Raw genomic sequence first — 14,446 nt, 5'->3', positions numbered from 1 at the left:
TGACATTTACAAATAAATGCTTCTCTCCTAGAAAAAGGGAATTTTTTTTATTACGCAGATCCTCAAAGTGATGACTATAAAGGTCCCACCAACACAAGTCCCCGCTAATCCCGTGACAAGCACACGTGGAAAGTACCAGATGGAAAGTTCCCGAGGGGAATATCTACATCGATCTGAAACGAAAAGAAAAATATTTTTGGAAGACACAGGTCTCGTGGTGCTAATGGAGAGACAAATCAATCGAGCGCCGAAAGCTCTCATTGGAATTTATGGAAATGTCAACGATTCCATCTCCCTCCAAAATTTCAAAGGAGAGTAACAAAAAGCAATGAAATGAATGTTAAATCTTGTGGAGTTACACTGACTGGAATAGGCCAGGATGGAAGACCCTTGTGAGATTAGTGGATTTTATATCCCACAATAAAGTGGGTTTAGGAGGCATATTATCTCTTTTCTGAAAACTAGACCGAATAATGACGCGCGGGAGCCATTCTGCTGTATTATTTTTAGTGTCACTGAGATATCTTGAGGTGTACATTCAGAAATAATTAGCCTAATGAATTTTCTAGTTCTAAAATGTCTTTATTACTCTCATCCTCTATCTGGATCTCCATCAACAATTTAATCAAACCCATTAAATTAAATACTTAGTCCTCTGGAATTAATTCACCATTTCAATGTGATTGAGATTCTCAAATTTAGAATGGAAAACAGTCCTCACGATTTTTTTCTTCAATTTTTTATTTGTATCACAGAAAAATGATTCAGTATTTTCAGGAAAAATTCGTTAATTGTAAATTGGGGAAAAGAATGAGACTCCCAGTGAATAAAATCGGTTATTCTGTGGGAACACTTGATTCTACTTCTCTTTCCTCTTAGAATAAGTGATTCTCACTCGATTCAAGTGAAGAGCTCTCAGTTTTCATTGGATTGACATTTACCTCCTTCCAAAATCTTCGTTAGAACATTTTACCGCAACCCCTTTTTATATACCCCATCATATATCACAAGTCTCCACCCACTCTTAAATCTCATAAAGACTTTAAAGTTTCACCGGGAGCTCCCCCTAAGGGCAAAATACACTCTTGGAAAATTACACTAGAAATTTCATCTAGAAAGACTCGAAATTTTCAACAACGACGAAATAACCTGGAATTCCTGTACAATTCTTCATTGACAAATCAGTTGATTTCATAAATAAATAAATAAATACATTCCAATTATCCTCAATTCCGAGGCTCATTGAAAAATTGTAAAATTGTGGAAAATTCAAGCTTTCGTTGAAAAATCAATCGTAATTTAACCCAACAACCGAATTTCCTTGTATTTCCAAGATCAATGAGAAATTGAGTGACTGTTTTTAATTGAAATTCAATTCAAACTCATTCAAACTTCGTCACTGAATTTCCCAGAGATTTTTAAGATTGTAACTAGGTTCGCAAGTTCCCAGAATGGGAGATCCTTCCTGAAAGGATATCTTCCCCCTCTGTCATTATCCAAGAATTCGCTTTCCTGCCTAAACAAAATTAATTTAGCAGAAATAATTTATTATTCCTACGAATTTCTTAAACCCCCTCGATTCATCATTACTATTATTATTATTTTCCTGCCTCTATAAGATCGGTCTTATCCTTTCCCGGATTTTTCCACTGCGTTTCATCCCCTTGAGCGACATCAAACAGCCGATAATTCCTCGGTGTCAGCCACCCTTCCACCCTATGCACCCCTGCACCTCAAGACCCAACGTCTTGTGATATCAGCATTCACTTACCTTTTTTCGTAGGAAAGTCTCTCTTGAATATGCTAATGTCTCGGTTAAACACGCGAAGGATCTTCGATACGCTTACCATGCGTTATATCGAACGACAGCACCGAGAATTTTCGCAAACGTAAACCCATTCCTTTATAATACATGCGAACACATCTGCTCATTCGGAAGGGCCTCACACGTACATACCCTTCTCATCGAATCTCCGACACGCAGTTCACCACCCTCACGGTTAACCTGACTTTCGCGTGACCCATCTTCCTCAACGCCCCAACCAACCCCACGACCCTACGACCCCACAACTCACCCTTTATGGAACACTCTATTAAAATGGTCCATATGAAAATTAAAAATATGTGAGACTTCGGTTATCCTGCGATTTTTTATTTCCTTGACAATTGTCGTAATACCAAATTTATGTAATATATTATTATTTTTATTATTTTATTATTTATTATAGATTATTATTTTATTATACATATTTATTATATATTATATATGGAGAAAATTGGAAAATTTAAAGCGCATTCCGTTGAAATTTGAATCAAATGGGGGCTTTATAACTGGATAACAGGAAAATTGAGGAGTTAATCGATTTAAAAAAAAAATTAGACACCAAACTGGTATTTTTGCGAGAGAATTGCCAGCTCGTCCTCTAATTCTTTGAAGGCTATTTGCTCTATAAAATGAGTAAAAGATGAATGGACTGTTCCGTTTTAGGCAGTGTTCCACAGCTGGACATATCCACCGATTCGAACTTTTTAATACTCTTTATCCGATCTGTTGAACGTTAAGGCACTGACTTTTACGATCTTGAAACATTAAACCCTTTTATGACTGTTGTTCCTTCCAGCGCCTATTAAATCAACGGAAAATGTTGGCATACCGAGAGTAACACGGGGAGGTAAAAAACGTTAATTATCGAATGGTGTCAAAGTCCGGAAAACAATACACACGCGATGGAAAAGTTGAATCGGCTATTGGTGGATCGATGGAATCCGTGATCGCATCCGTATAAAGGCCATTAAACCTTTGAGTATCGAAGCGATAAATTAGTGAGACCACTTCCTCATGATCAGTAAGGTCAATACAATTTCGCCATGCACTAGACGCAAAATTTTAATTATAACCGTCTTTAAGAACATTCAAGAAGTGATTCTCCATTATTGATTATATTTCAGCAACAGCTTCCTTCTCAATTATTATTTCCGATTTTTTTCGAATGACATAATAAAATTCTTCTATTCTAATAATTATTTAATTTTTTTAGTTATACTATTTGATTAGGGAATTGGATATGAAAGTTGGAATCTGTTATCGCATCGAGAAGTACTTTGAAATCTACGGTCGTTTTTCTCTCTGATACCGAGGGGAAATATTTTATACAAACATCAGCTATATTTTCCGCGCCAGTAAGCCCCCTGAATCCATCTGATTTCCATATTTCTAAGAGTCTTTCAATATTCGCATGATGGATCATAAAGAACTTGATCGTCTTCATTTCCGGGAAATTATTCTGGGAATACCTTCGAGAGGATCAGGACTGGGTGAAAATAATGCTCTTAATTGCAGGCTAATACTTCTGAGTAAATTCAGTATAATCAAGAAGTCTATTGGATAGTGCGAAACTAATTTAGTTATCGCAGTTCATCACCATGGAGAACTTTAAACTATCAGACGTGACCTTGTTAGGAGTGAGACGTCGGGCACAGCTGATTTATTCGCAATCTCCATCGCGGTTGCACCATTGTTGGTTCTTCCAGCTGCTCTAACTTTGTAGAACTAAGAAATTAAAGAAAATTATCAGGATTTAACTCGATTTGAGTATTTATTTTCTCATGTTGCAGCACTCTACTTCCCACAGTCGGACTTGACGCTGAGACTCCCTTATTCTGGGAGGAACGATGAGAGATTGACTGCGGGCATTAGTATTCTCGTCTTGAGAACATTAAGGAATGATTCCGTGGTTTTCAAGGAGCCCAAGTACCAGATTGTTTCGGAGAATGATAGGGTGGTGCAGCTTGATGCACGGAGGAGAGAAATTACCCTGCAATCTCTCCCCAAAAATGGTACGTTTGAAGGAAAATTCACGGAAAATTACGCGAGTGGTACATAATTATCAGGCGAAAAGTGATATTCCTTAAAAAAAATTCAGGTATAACGAAAAGAGTCTTTAATGACTCTTTCTAATAATCAGGATCTATATATATAAATATTTTATCACAAATAGACAATGAAACATATTTTTTTAGGTAACAAAATATTATTATAACGTGAACTTTAATTTTAAAGTCGCAGCGCTAGAATCTGTTGAATTCTGTCCCCTTGAAACCATCAACTGTAGGTGATTAATAAATTTTATCACTGAATAGGTGGTGCTAAAACCATCGTTATTCAGGCGAAGGAACGTGGTGGTGGTGATGCAACAATGGAGATTAAACTGCAACCTACTGAAATTAAAGGAGATAGGATTAATTGCTCAGAGTTCACCCAAGTATATCAGTCTCATCAGTAATACCATTAACAATTGGAAACCTGGCTTTGACCAATTATTTGAATTTTCAGGATGTGTGTTTTTGGCACGTTGCGAAATACAAGATTTACGAAAATCAACCCTCAACTATGCTCGGTAAAATTGGGCCAGCTGCTTACAGGACATTATGCCCGCATCTCCGAGTCACCCGCTATGAATTGCTGAACGGTAAAATTCAAAGAAATCTCATTATTATAATTCGTTAATTGCCCAGTGAATTAATTTTCTGAATTTGCGTAAAATTCATTTAATATTTGGAAATAGTCAACTGCAACTTTTTTGGAGTTTCATGAATTTAATTGCACGAATCCTTTTGACAATAATCATCTCGTTTACTAATTATGGATTTAATTTGTGATTGATTCTAGGAAGTGATTATTTTTATATCCTGGATGATGAGGTGCACGCTAATGCCTCCCTAGACCGAGACACCGTGAATTACCCCGGGGGTCCCGGGCCTCACGTAGACCTCGGGGTCAGATGTTTCCTCTGGGAAGAGAGAACCGGTCGTCAATATATTCATGAGATGAATCTTGATATCGATATACTCGATTTGGATGACAATCCTCCGATCGCCCAAATTGACACCAACGTTGAAATTGAACTTTCGGATTTCAAAGCGGTGAGAATGATAACGGAGAGGATTTTTCCTTCAATCTTCATTCATAATTTTCAGCTAGTAGGGAAATAATAATAATATTTAGAGAATTTTTCTTTGAATTTTCCTCTTGCAGGGCACGCGACTGGATAATAACGAGTTGATGGTGAATGACGCTGATGCAGCTTCAAGTAATATTTACAGTGTGAGAATTTTGGGAGATATTTATAATGCACTGAATATTACATTCAACACGATGTCCATTGAACATCCGGCCCGGCCGACAACACCACCCTACACTGCAATTTTTACGAGTGAGTGGAGAGATTCAACGGTATTTTATAGGGTTCACTATAATATTTTTTATTATCCTCATGTCTTGTTAGAGATATTCGCCAGGACAACTCTGCTGCCTAAATCTCCGTACAGAGTCATCCTCCAAGTGACGGACGAGTCGCTGCTTCCTGGGAAAGGTGACAAGTCGGTAAGATTACCGGATTTATGCGAGTTTGAATTTGCTCAATTGCAATTAATTAATTTATTTTTTATATGCACAATTCATGAAGATCGAGCTGCTCATGTTAAATGAGAATTGATTTTTCAATCGAGCCTCGAATTTTCAGCAGATTGAAAATTCACGAAAATTGTTACCTGAATTTTCCATAAAAAAATTCATGAATTTATTTACGTTAATACTCGGTATTAAAATGAGCTGAGTTTTCAAATCATTTGAAATTCATAATTACTTTAATATTTTTTCCGATGAAATTTATTGGAACATGTGCATGTGCAACTGTACTATTGAATATTATTCAACGAATTCGATTAGCAATAATCGTCCCTGCGAGGTGGAAAATAATGTCTCGATAACCACAAAATTTAATAAGGCATCCGATCGGTTATCAGCCAAAACCTCCGCAAACAATGGAAATTTGTCGGGATAATGGAATGATTTAAAACGCAATTTCCGGCAGAGACACAGTACACCGGTACTTGCTCTACGCTAATGTGAATATCGCCTACACCTAGTTAGGAGGTTCCGATAAAAATGAGAGGATAAAAAAAAAAGAACAAGCACCGAGCCCACGATTACCAAATAGCAATTAGTCTGGCCGGACGTTTGAAATCAATGCTTGCCCCGCCCCACCCCGACTCCTTAATAACTTCTCGCTAAGTATGAATAACGGATTAAGTGTTTGTACGTGTGAAAATGCGGAAACGTTTTACGGGAAGTGGAGTATAATGGCCCTTGAATGAAGACCTCCGGATTAAGCTAAAATTAATTTGAAAAAATGTGCAATCCCTCTGCCTATTTATTCCACAAGTTTTCAAATTCTCGAGTCTCGTGTCGAAGTCGCATTTATTTCGTGCTGCGACTATGAACTAAATGGCGGTCGCGTGTAATTATTCTCTTACGCAAAAACGTGACCGTAATACATCAAGATCCAGAAGTTGAGGAGGGGTTGGGGCAAGTACAACGTGCCAGCATTTTAATCCGTCCTCGACGCATTATGTACCATAATTTAACCGCCCCGATGTGTAATCCCTTATTTACGATTGCCTTACACTGTTAGGTGAATTTCACACTATCATTCGTGGGGCCTCAGCACCACACAACATCCACTACCACTCCTATACTACTGGATAAACCAATTTCTTTTCCTGGAAATACCACCGTCTCTCGGAGGGCCTCCACGTTCGCAAGGGTTGCCCAGCCATTCGTGGAACCTCTTGCCACTCAAATATTTACCATCGTCAATTCCAAAATCTTTAATATCACCACTAAGGGTGGAATTATTTATGTATCTGACGAGGCAATGCTGAGATCTGCCCCCGTCCGAATTCCGTAAGTTATGCTTTTTCAATAAATTATTGCTTACCAAGTGGTAAATTGCGATAAATCCATTATCTTCCAATACAATTTTTAGAGAACATCTTGGACATCATTTAAGGAGAATATTCATATTTTTATAAATATATTAGTGTCTTAATTTTCTCAATTTATATTTTTTCATTCTAGTTAATGAATTTTTCGATTTAATTTGGAATTATTTCCCCATTTATTTGAAAATTTTATTGAGAAATTGATCAATCAGTTGTTCCGTGACTTTGCGTTCGATTTTTTTTTAATCTCACAGGGGCATTAGAATTATTTGTCAATAAAATAAAATAACAAATAAATAATCTTGATATTCAGACTGAAAGTGCAGTGGATATCGCACAATCGTAAGACGTTGACTCAAACTGTTTGGGTACTGGTGGTAGATACAGCGAAAGCAGTAGTAGGCAGTTGTTTTGATCAAACGGAAGAAATCCACTCTTGTGCAAACGCAGCGACTCAAAAGGAATGCGAAAAGCTGTGTGGCGTAGGTGTGGGGATATTTATGTGAGTATAACTCGAAGGATTCCTTTCCATTAACTTCCAGAAAAAAGGGAAGGGAGAGATCTCCGGATCTAAATTGTTCCATTACCCCGTACCATTAAACTTATTTCAATCGTAGGAGTAATGCTTCCACCCAGGGTTGTCTTTGGCGAGCCAATAATCGTTCACATTCGATCACCGAAAGGTATGAAACCTGTTCTCCTGATCGAATTCATTGTCCAGATCATTTTTGCGATGAGCTCGAATATTTGGACCACCGGATATGTCCGCAAGATTGTGCAATTGAAGGTGAGTAATTTCGTTTCACCATTCAAATTTAAGGTGCATTGATTAATTTTTTTAAATCGAACTTTTTGACAATTCTTCATGAAAATGTGGGTTCATGTTTAAATAAATCTAAACACACGGAATTTTGTCTCCTGAGTGGTGTACGTTCCGGGGAATACTCATTTCTAAATTTATACCGAATCAAATCGAAAATACTCATCTCGTAATAAACGAGACAACCAAATCAATTAAAATATGATTCATTTTTTTTTGATTCCCTGAATTGTCAATGGATTGAAAACCCAATTGTATTTCATACGAAATTATCACTTGATAATTAATGGGATAATTGAAAATATCTCCAATAATTAATAATTAAAAAAATACTGTGAGTTGATCTTTTCGATTATTCGTAAAAATGATTAACTCCAATCCAATGAATTTCTTATTGCAGAGGAGATAACCTTCGGTGTAATGAATAAAAACGGGAGAGGTATAAAAGAAGCGGAGGGAGTTTGTATTTGCACTGACGAGATGAAATGTACCTGCGGTCGGACGTATCGCAATGGAGGAGGAAAAAAAAGCAACAGCACCATAAACGGGACTAAGAGTGCAGGCGGCAAAGATGTTCGAGATGGAGAGAAAGCGAAGAAAGAGTACGAAAATGAGGTGGAAATGGGGGTTTCAGATGCTCATAAAGGTGAGACCTGAATATAAGGAAAACAAAGTGAATGAGTGGTATCCTGCATTTTTTACATTCAATCCTTTAAAAAACTCAAAGCAATTGAGTGCGAAAAATACACGGCTTTCATTTTTACCTCGATGAGACTTTTCCAGCCACTCGATTCATCTCTCGTATTTCATTTATAGTTGCCGCTGGTTCCAAGTGTGGGACAGAGTGTGTGATCGGAGTTTTTCTAGCAATCTCCATCGCTGTTTTTTTCGTGAGTGGTATAATCGCTTGTTGGTGGAAAAATAGGTATGTCAAACATTTTTTTTTAAACTCGCTTTCAAACTTGTATCTCACTAGAGGAAAGATCGATTTGAATATTAATTTTATTTCCACGCCGAAGAAATAATGCATTTTTACTGGAATAATTAATTTATTGATAATTATTATCCTCTACTATGAATTATCCACAAAAATGGCAAACGTAGCACTTAGCAAGATCGATATTGAAGGGGTGAAACGACATGATTGAATTTCTCTCTCGGTTTAGTTTCCTCGGAACTTTGATGTCGTTTTAGAGGCGAAAAGTCCTTAGGGAGATTTCCTCATCTCCCTTGAATGTAAAGATATTTATCTTCTGCTATTTCAATACCGAATCGTTGATCCTTGAAAGGAGTCTGGAAATCGTAAAAGTTACGTGCACTGTATTCATTGACGATACAAGAAAAAAAAAAGATGCTAAAGCAGAAAGAACACTAAGCCAATGAAACTTTAATGGTCAAAGCTGGTGTAGGGGTCAGTTGCGATTGCTATCAGAAGCATGCAACCTCGTCTTACAGCTCCTAAGGACGCAGTTTGACCTTTGACCTTCGCAAAAAAATAACAGTGACACTCTAATCGTTCTAGGAATTTGCGCAAGGGTGGCAGACGCGACTGCAAACACCGATCAGATGACATCAATAATGGCCTCGGCATCTTACCTCTTGATTACTTGGATCGAGGCGATGGACAACTGATTAATATAGAGACATTCGCCAGCATCAACCGCAGTCTTCTACTCCCAAAAACATCGGTAGGCACTTTCTAACAAATTGACGGTTAATCTGCTGTGAAAATATGGCACCCACTAAGTTATTTTCTCTCGATTAGTGAACTACGTGTGGGAACTGTGTATTCACCAGGATTTGCATATCCCCGGGGTTAACTAGAGTTTGTGCCAAGATTATAAAGGAGTCATTATAACATCCAAATTACGTGTGATAATCTGAATTCGGAGTTGGGGGCTTCTTAGAATTTCTATTTAATAATCACTGTGTTCATCTTGTTAAATTTATACGCACGATGTGGGCGTCACTGAAATTTTTAAATAAGTGGAGTTATGAGTTGTAATTCTTGACCCGTAATTAATTTGCAGCCGGACCCGAAATGGGAATTCCCCAGATCTCAGTTGACGATAGAACAAGTTCTCGGTGAAGGTGAGTTTGGAAGGGTTCTTCGAGCAAAAGCAGTGGATATTGGCGATTGGCCTGGTCACACAACAGTCGCTGTGAAAACCCTCAAGGAAGATGCCAGTGGTTCTGAACTTGCTGACCTTCTCTCTGAATACCAACTTCTCAAAGAAGCTCAACATCCAAATGTCATTCGCCTACTGGGTGCTTGTACATCATCCGGTGGTCCGGTTTATCTCATCATCGAATTTGCGGAATTCGGCTCCTTGAGGTAACGAATTGGAAGTGAATTGAATTCTTGCATGAATGGAGAGGGAATATGAAGTACGGCGAAACGTCGGTACTATGAATGTAAATGTTGGGTTATTCGAGTTGGTTGGCTCGACGAGTCTCACTGGTGTCCAATATGAACATAAACATTCTCCTATCCCCACACCCGGAAATTGTCGGCGTATTCCACGACCGCGAGGAGTGCATACCACGGTGACAATAATCGTCTACTCGTATTCTACCATCATAAAATTTTTGTAATTAAGTTTTTCTTTCGTTTGCCCTTTGCAGTCGGAAAAAGCAGTCCATTACTTATGATATTGTAACTCAATATCAAATATATCGAGATATTTTTTCGCTCATAAAATAGGATATATATTTTTTCATGGATTTAAGGACATATTTTTTCATGGATTTAAGGACATATATTCTCTCGATTTCGAGTGAGAGAAAAGTTTCGTGAGCAGAGTAATATCCCAAAAGTCTGGGTTTTTATTGCAAAAATGTACTCTAGCCACTCTGACCTTTCCTCCAGAAATTATTTGCGGAGAAGCCGACATCTGGAGTCTGAGGGTCGAGTGCCCTGCTCCACATCGTTACTCTCCGCGTCTCCGGGTAACACTCGGGATGATGCACATGACGCATCCACGAATTACACAATAAGTCCCCACGATATTCTGTCATTCGCCTGGCAGATCAGCAAGGGTATGGCTTACCTCGCTGACATTAAGGTAAACTAATCACTTAATCCTACCCCTAACAAGCGTCTGTTACAATTTCAATCATTTCAACAGCTCGTACATCGTGACTTAGCCGCACGAAACGTCCTTCTCGCTACCGGTAAAGTCTGCAAAATCTCCGATTTCGGGTTGACACGCGATGTCTACGAGGATGATGCTTACTTGAAGCGAAGTAAAGGTCGAGGTAAGATTGGAATGAATCAATAAATAACCGTGATAAATTTCGTCGCGCACAAAGAATAATTACAACCACTGAAATTATTAGAAACAGAAGCCGAAATATTTGATATTAATTCTCCCAATGGAAAGAAAATGTTATGAAATCAATTATATATGTATTTATGGATATGTATAAACAATGCGTTTCCTTTTGTGCGAATCAACCCCAGAATGAAATCATTTCACCCTTCAACCCCTAAGTAGCAAAATAAAAGGATCCATTGTGGTCTACCGTTTATTCGCGCACCCCTAATTCCTCATATTTTTCTCCCACTCAGTCCCAGTGAAGTGGATGGCACCCGAATCATTGGCGGATCACGTCTACACGAGCAAATCGGACGTGTGGAGCTTTGGAGTACTTTTATGGGAATTAGTAACTCTTGGAGCGTCGCCTTATCCTGGGGTTGACGTTCATAATCTGTATAATCTACTCAAAGCGGGATACCGTATGGAGAGACCAGCTAATTGTTCACCCCAGCTGTAAGGATTCTTGAAGCGATGACAATATGATTCAAAAATTAATAACGAAAATCTATTTTACAGATATAAATTGATGGTGTCGTGTTGGCACGACGAAGCGGGCATGCGACCATCGTTCAAAGAACTCACCTGTCAGTGGGAACGCATGCTTGAAGATGGTGTTGAGTATCTTGACCTCAATCCAAGAACTGTTCACAATCAGGCGTATTTTGCATCACTCCACGCCTTGGACAGTCCAAGTAAGTTTTTCAATAAATAAAGAAAACCCTTTACATCTTAATTTATAAAATTGCTTTCCTTCCTGTACCATTATCATTCTATCGCTTAAACACACATCCATAGTAAATACTATCAATCAACCAATTGGAAAGTCGAAGGATAGAATTGGCTACAGCATGTGCATATCATGTTTTTATATTAATTTGACGAAAAATTTACTGCGTTGTAGATTCAAACAATGATGGAGTAGTGAGTGGTAATTTCAATGTCTTCCGTACAGAGGCGGTTAACTACCTCAGCAAGACCTTATCAGAGCCAATCAATAAGTGCGATAAGATCGATAAACTTCAGGCACTCTGGCAAGATCCGGTTTGCTCATTTTCCAATGGATCGGTTAAATCAACGTATGTCAATGACAGAACGGATAATTTGAATGTCAATCATTCGAATCATTACGAGAGTCCTATTAGGCTCAGAAAAGTTAGTCTTGTCAGTAACAGTGAGAATGACCTGAGAACACCGACTAATGAACGACCCCAGTCGTACATCGATATGCAGGGGAGAAAGTCGGATCAAGAGGATCTTTTGCTTTTCAATGGAAGCGATTCAAATGACGACAAGGATGAGTCGATGAGAGAACTCACCAAGTGAAATGAGTGATAATCGAGGGCCATCGATACCAAAGACTTTAGTTGTTGTGTGTATATACGAGAATGGGATAGAGTGCCATGCCATGTGCGAACAAAACTGGTCAGCCTCCTGGGAATTTGATGATATTTCCGTCACATAGTCATCCGAGCTTTCAATTATGTAAGCTTGGATCGAATTTCAATTAAAAATTATCTCTAAATTTCTCATTTATCTTGAGAATTCAAGAAAATTTTTGAACACATTATTGATTTTTCAATTAAAGCTTCGATTTTCGAGAAATTCAATATCAAATATAATTAAATTTATAATTGAGAATTCAGGGAATTTTTCCTTGAGATTTTGCCTGTGAGGGCGAAATTCGGGAAGAAATGTCACGGAATTTTGGGGTTGTTGAAAATTTCAAGTGTAATTTTGCAACAGTCCAGATAGTCATTGTCGGCAAAAAGTATTCGCTGATTTTATTTGTAAAATATCGTTATGTACTTAATGCATACGTAGTCTTAATCTTTCGATGAGACATTGAACATCGGTCTTTCTTTGGATTGGGGACATAGTGAACTTGTGCTATGCAATCAAATTTTTATGCTTCCTGAACTAAACAAAGTATATTTTGTTAAGGTTTTTAGGGTTTCGAGCAAGATTCTAGCCACTGTTTTTTTTAATTCCACGGTAGAATCGGAACGTTGAAGACTGTGTTTTTCGTACCTACGTAGTGAAGATGATGAAGCTCTTCGCTTTATATTTGTATAAACCACACATTCCGCCATTAGTCTTCTATTTATTCTGCTGAGGATAAAATATAAGTACGTAAGCACAATGTGAAATTTTTAATCGAAAATGTGAATGATTGCATGTGTATCAAAGTGATTTTATTCTTGTGCCATGATGAGTTTTTTGTTTCAATAAAATTATGAAATACTCTACTATATGAAGTGCTGTCTGAATTTAATACCCCAGTAATTAAAAATGTTTATAACTTTTACACGCACCCTGTTGATGACTTTAGAACTGTAAATAGTACGGTTCTAGGTACCTAAAATTTACGTGAAATTGCCTCATCTTTCCGTTCTTTGTCGTACTTTCCAATTAAAACTGTAAGTCTTACGAGTTTGGAAAAAAATTCACGACAGTGTAGTAAATTTCCCGGAGCAAATAGTAAAATTTACTGATCGTCTCCTATTCTTTACCACGATTCTAGATAAAAAAAATGACAGTAATCATTCTCCAGCCCACGATTACGATTTTATCTCCGTGCATAATTCCAGAAAATGTCCGAAGAATCATCAATTAATGGGAAAATTCGATGGTAACCAAAAATGATACTTCTCCAACCAAAATCCTACGTCATTTCCTCAAAACTCAGATGAGGAGTGATTTTTATTTATTTATTGACTCGCTATACATGCATTTACGTTAAATGTCACACAACGGCCACCAGAAGAGTGAAGAATGAATATGAGGCTCGCGAGATCTAAATTGTAATAAAGTATAACGTTATTAAAATCACATACATAAATCCAAACGAGAGACAGTGTGTATTTATAAAATTATAAATTTTTGAGACTCACTACTATAAATGTATCCATCGATACCGAATAAAAATTGATAGCTTTAAGTTCTAGAGACCTATTAGCGCGCACCATGGCAAAAATGATCAAATACGCAAAGTTGAAATATTGTTCATCTTCCCAACCAGATTGCCATTGGCTGTTAGTTAAAGTGAGACTCTGCGGGAAAAAAATAGATCATCGAAACAGAGACAGAAAAATCGTAATATAATTGTCTTTTTACCTCATGCAGTAACATATTTCCTATTAAACACCACGAGAGCAGTTGAGAAAATGCCGTTCCACAGTACAATGCAAATTTAATCAAATTGGCGCTTTCCCTGGCGCCCTGAAAAATAATTTACTATTACGTCCAGGAGAATGTAGAAATAGTATACTTTGCAGTGGTTTTGAGGTATCTCACCAAAGCTGCTTGAAATCCAGTGAAACATATCATTGCAGAGCTTGCGAATAATTGATAAAACATACTGGATCCAAATACAACATTGACATTATTCACAATATTTATGAGTCTCTGATGGTGCCGTATACATATCTTAAAACGTCTCACAAAAGAATCATTCGTTTCGTGAGCCTCCCTCGGACTGAAAGGAATAAAACAATTAATTTCGGTCTCACGACTCTTTGGTTTT

General features: G+C 37.6%; 3 protein-coding genes across 3 annotated transcripts in view; 1 reads left to right on the top strand and 2 right to left on the bottom strand.

Moving 5' to 3' along the window:
- Positions 1–3,615: 3,615 nt before the first annotated feature.
- Positions 3,616–12,480, top strand: Ret (Ret oncogene; the record flags this gene model as incomplete). Its single annotated transcript, XM_011316027.1, is given in 18 exon segments — positions 3,616–3,837; positions 4,141–4,262; positions 4,334–4,469; positions 4,670–4,923; positions 5,036–5,213; positions 5,286–5,383; positions 6,474–6,745; positions 7,097–7,285; positions 7,401–7,570; positions 8,004–8,249; positions 8,420–8,528; positions 9,126–9,291; positions 9,634–9,938; positions 10,473–10,668; positions 10,732–10,861; positions 11,175–11,376; positions 11,440–11,615; positions 11,825–12,480. Coding segments are annotated over 18 exon segments (3,593 nt in total), but the record flags the coding sequence as incomplete, so codon positions are not given.
- Positions 12,481–13,636: 1,156 nt separating this feature from the next.
- LOC105273530 (odorant receptor 49a-like) lies at positions 13,637–14,355 on the bottom strand. The gene is made up of 4 exons (XM_011316026.1): positions 14,218–14,355; positions 14,038–14,142; positions 13,815–13,973; positions 13,637–13,717 (listed from the first exon to the last, which is right to left on the bottom strand). The coding sequence occupies exons 1-4, from the start codon at positions 14,278–14,280 to the stop codon at positions 13,667–13,669; spliced, it is 378 nt and encodes a 125-aa protein (XP_011314328.1). The 5' UTR covers positions 14,281–14,355; the 3' UTR covers positions 13,637–13,666.
- LOC105273552 (uncharacterized) overlaps positions 14,319–14,446 on the bottom strand; it is a 1,144-nt gene continuing 1,016 nt past the window's right edge. Inside the window, exon 4 of the mRNA XM_011316047.1 lies at positions 14,319–14,328. Within this exon, the coding sequence (XP_011314349.1) occupies positions 14,319–14,328 (10 nt within the window). The remainder of the gene's footprint in view (positions 14,329–14,446) is intronic.

Source organism: Fopius arisanus, unplaced genomic scaffold, assembly GCF_000806365.1.
Source record: "Fopius arisanus strain USDA-PBARC FA_bdor unplaced genomic scaffold, ASM80636v1 scaffold00005, whole genome shotgun sequence".
NCBI lineage: Eukaryota > Metazoa > Arthropoda > Insecta > Hymenoptera > Braconidae > Fopius > Fopius arisanus.
Note: the sequence above shows the minus strand (reverse complement) of the source record. Positions and strands in the feature narration are given on the sequence as shown.

Excerpts from the sequence above, each read along its gene's own strand:
- LOC105273530 (XM_011316026.1), bottom strand. The coding sequence starts at position 14,280 with ATGTTTTATCAATTATTCGCAAGCTCTGCAATGATATGTTTCACTGGA. Across the intron at positions 14,143-14,217 it reads CTGGATTTCAAGCAGCTTTG|GGCGCCAGGGAAAGCGCCAA; the intron begins GTGAGATACCTC and ends ATTATTTTTCAG. Across the intron at positions 13,974-14,037 it reads GAAATATGTTACTGCATGAG|AGTCTCACTTTAACTAACAG; the intron begins GTAAAAAGACAA and ends TTTTTCCCGCAG.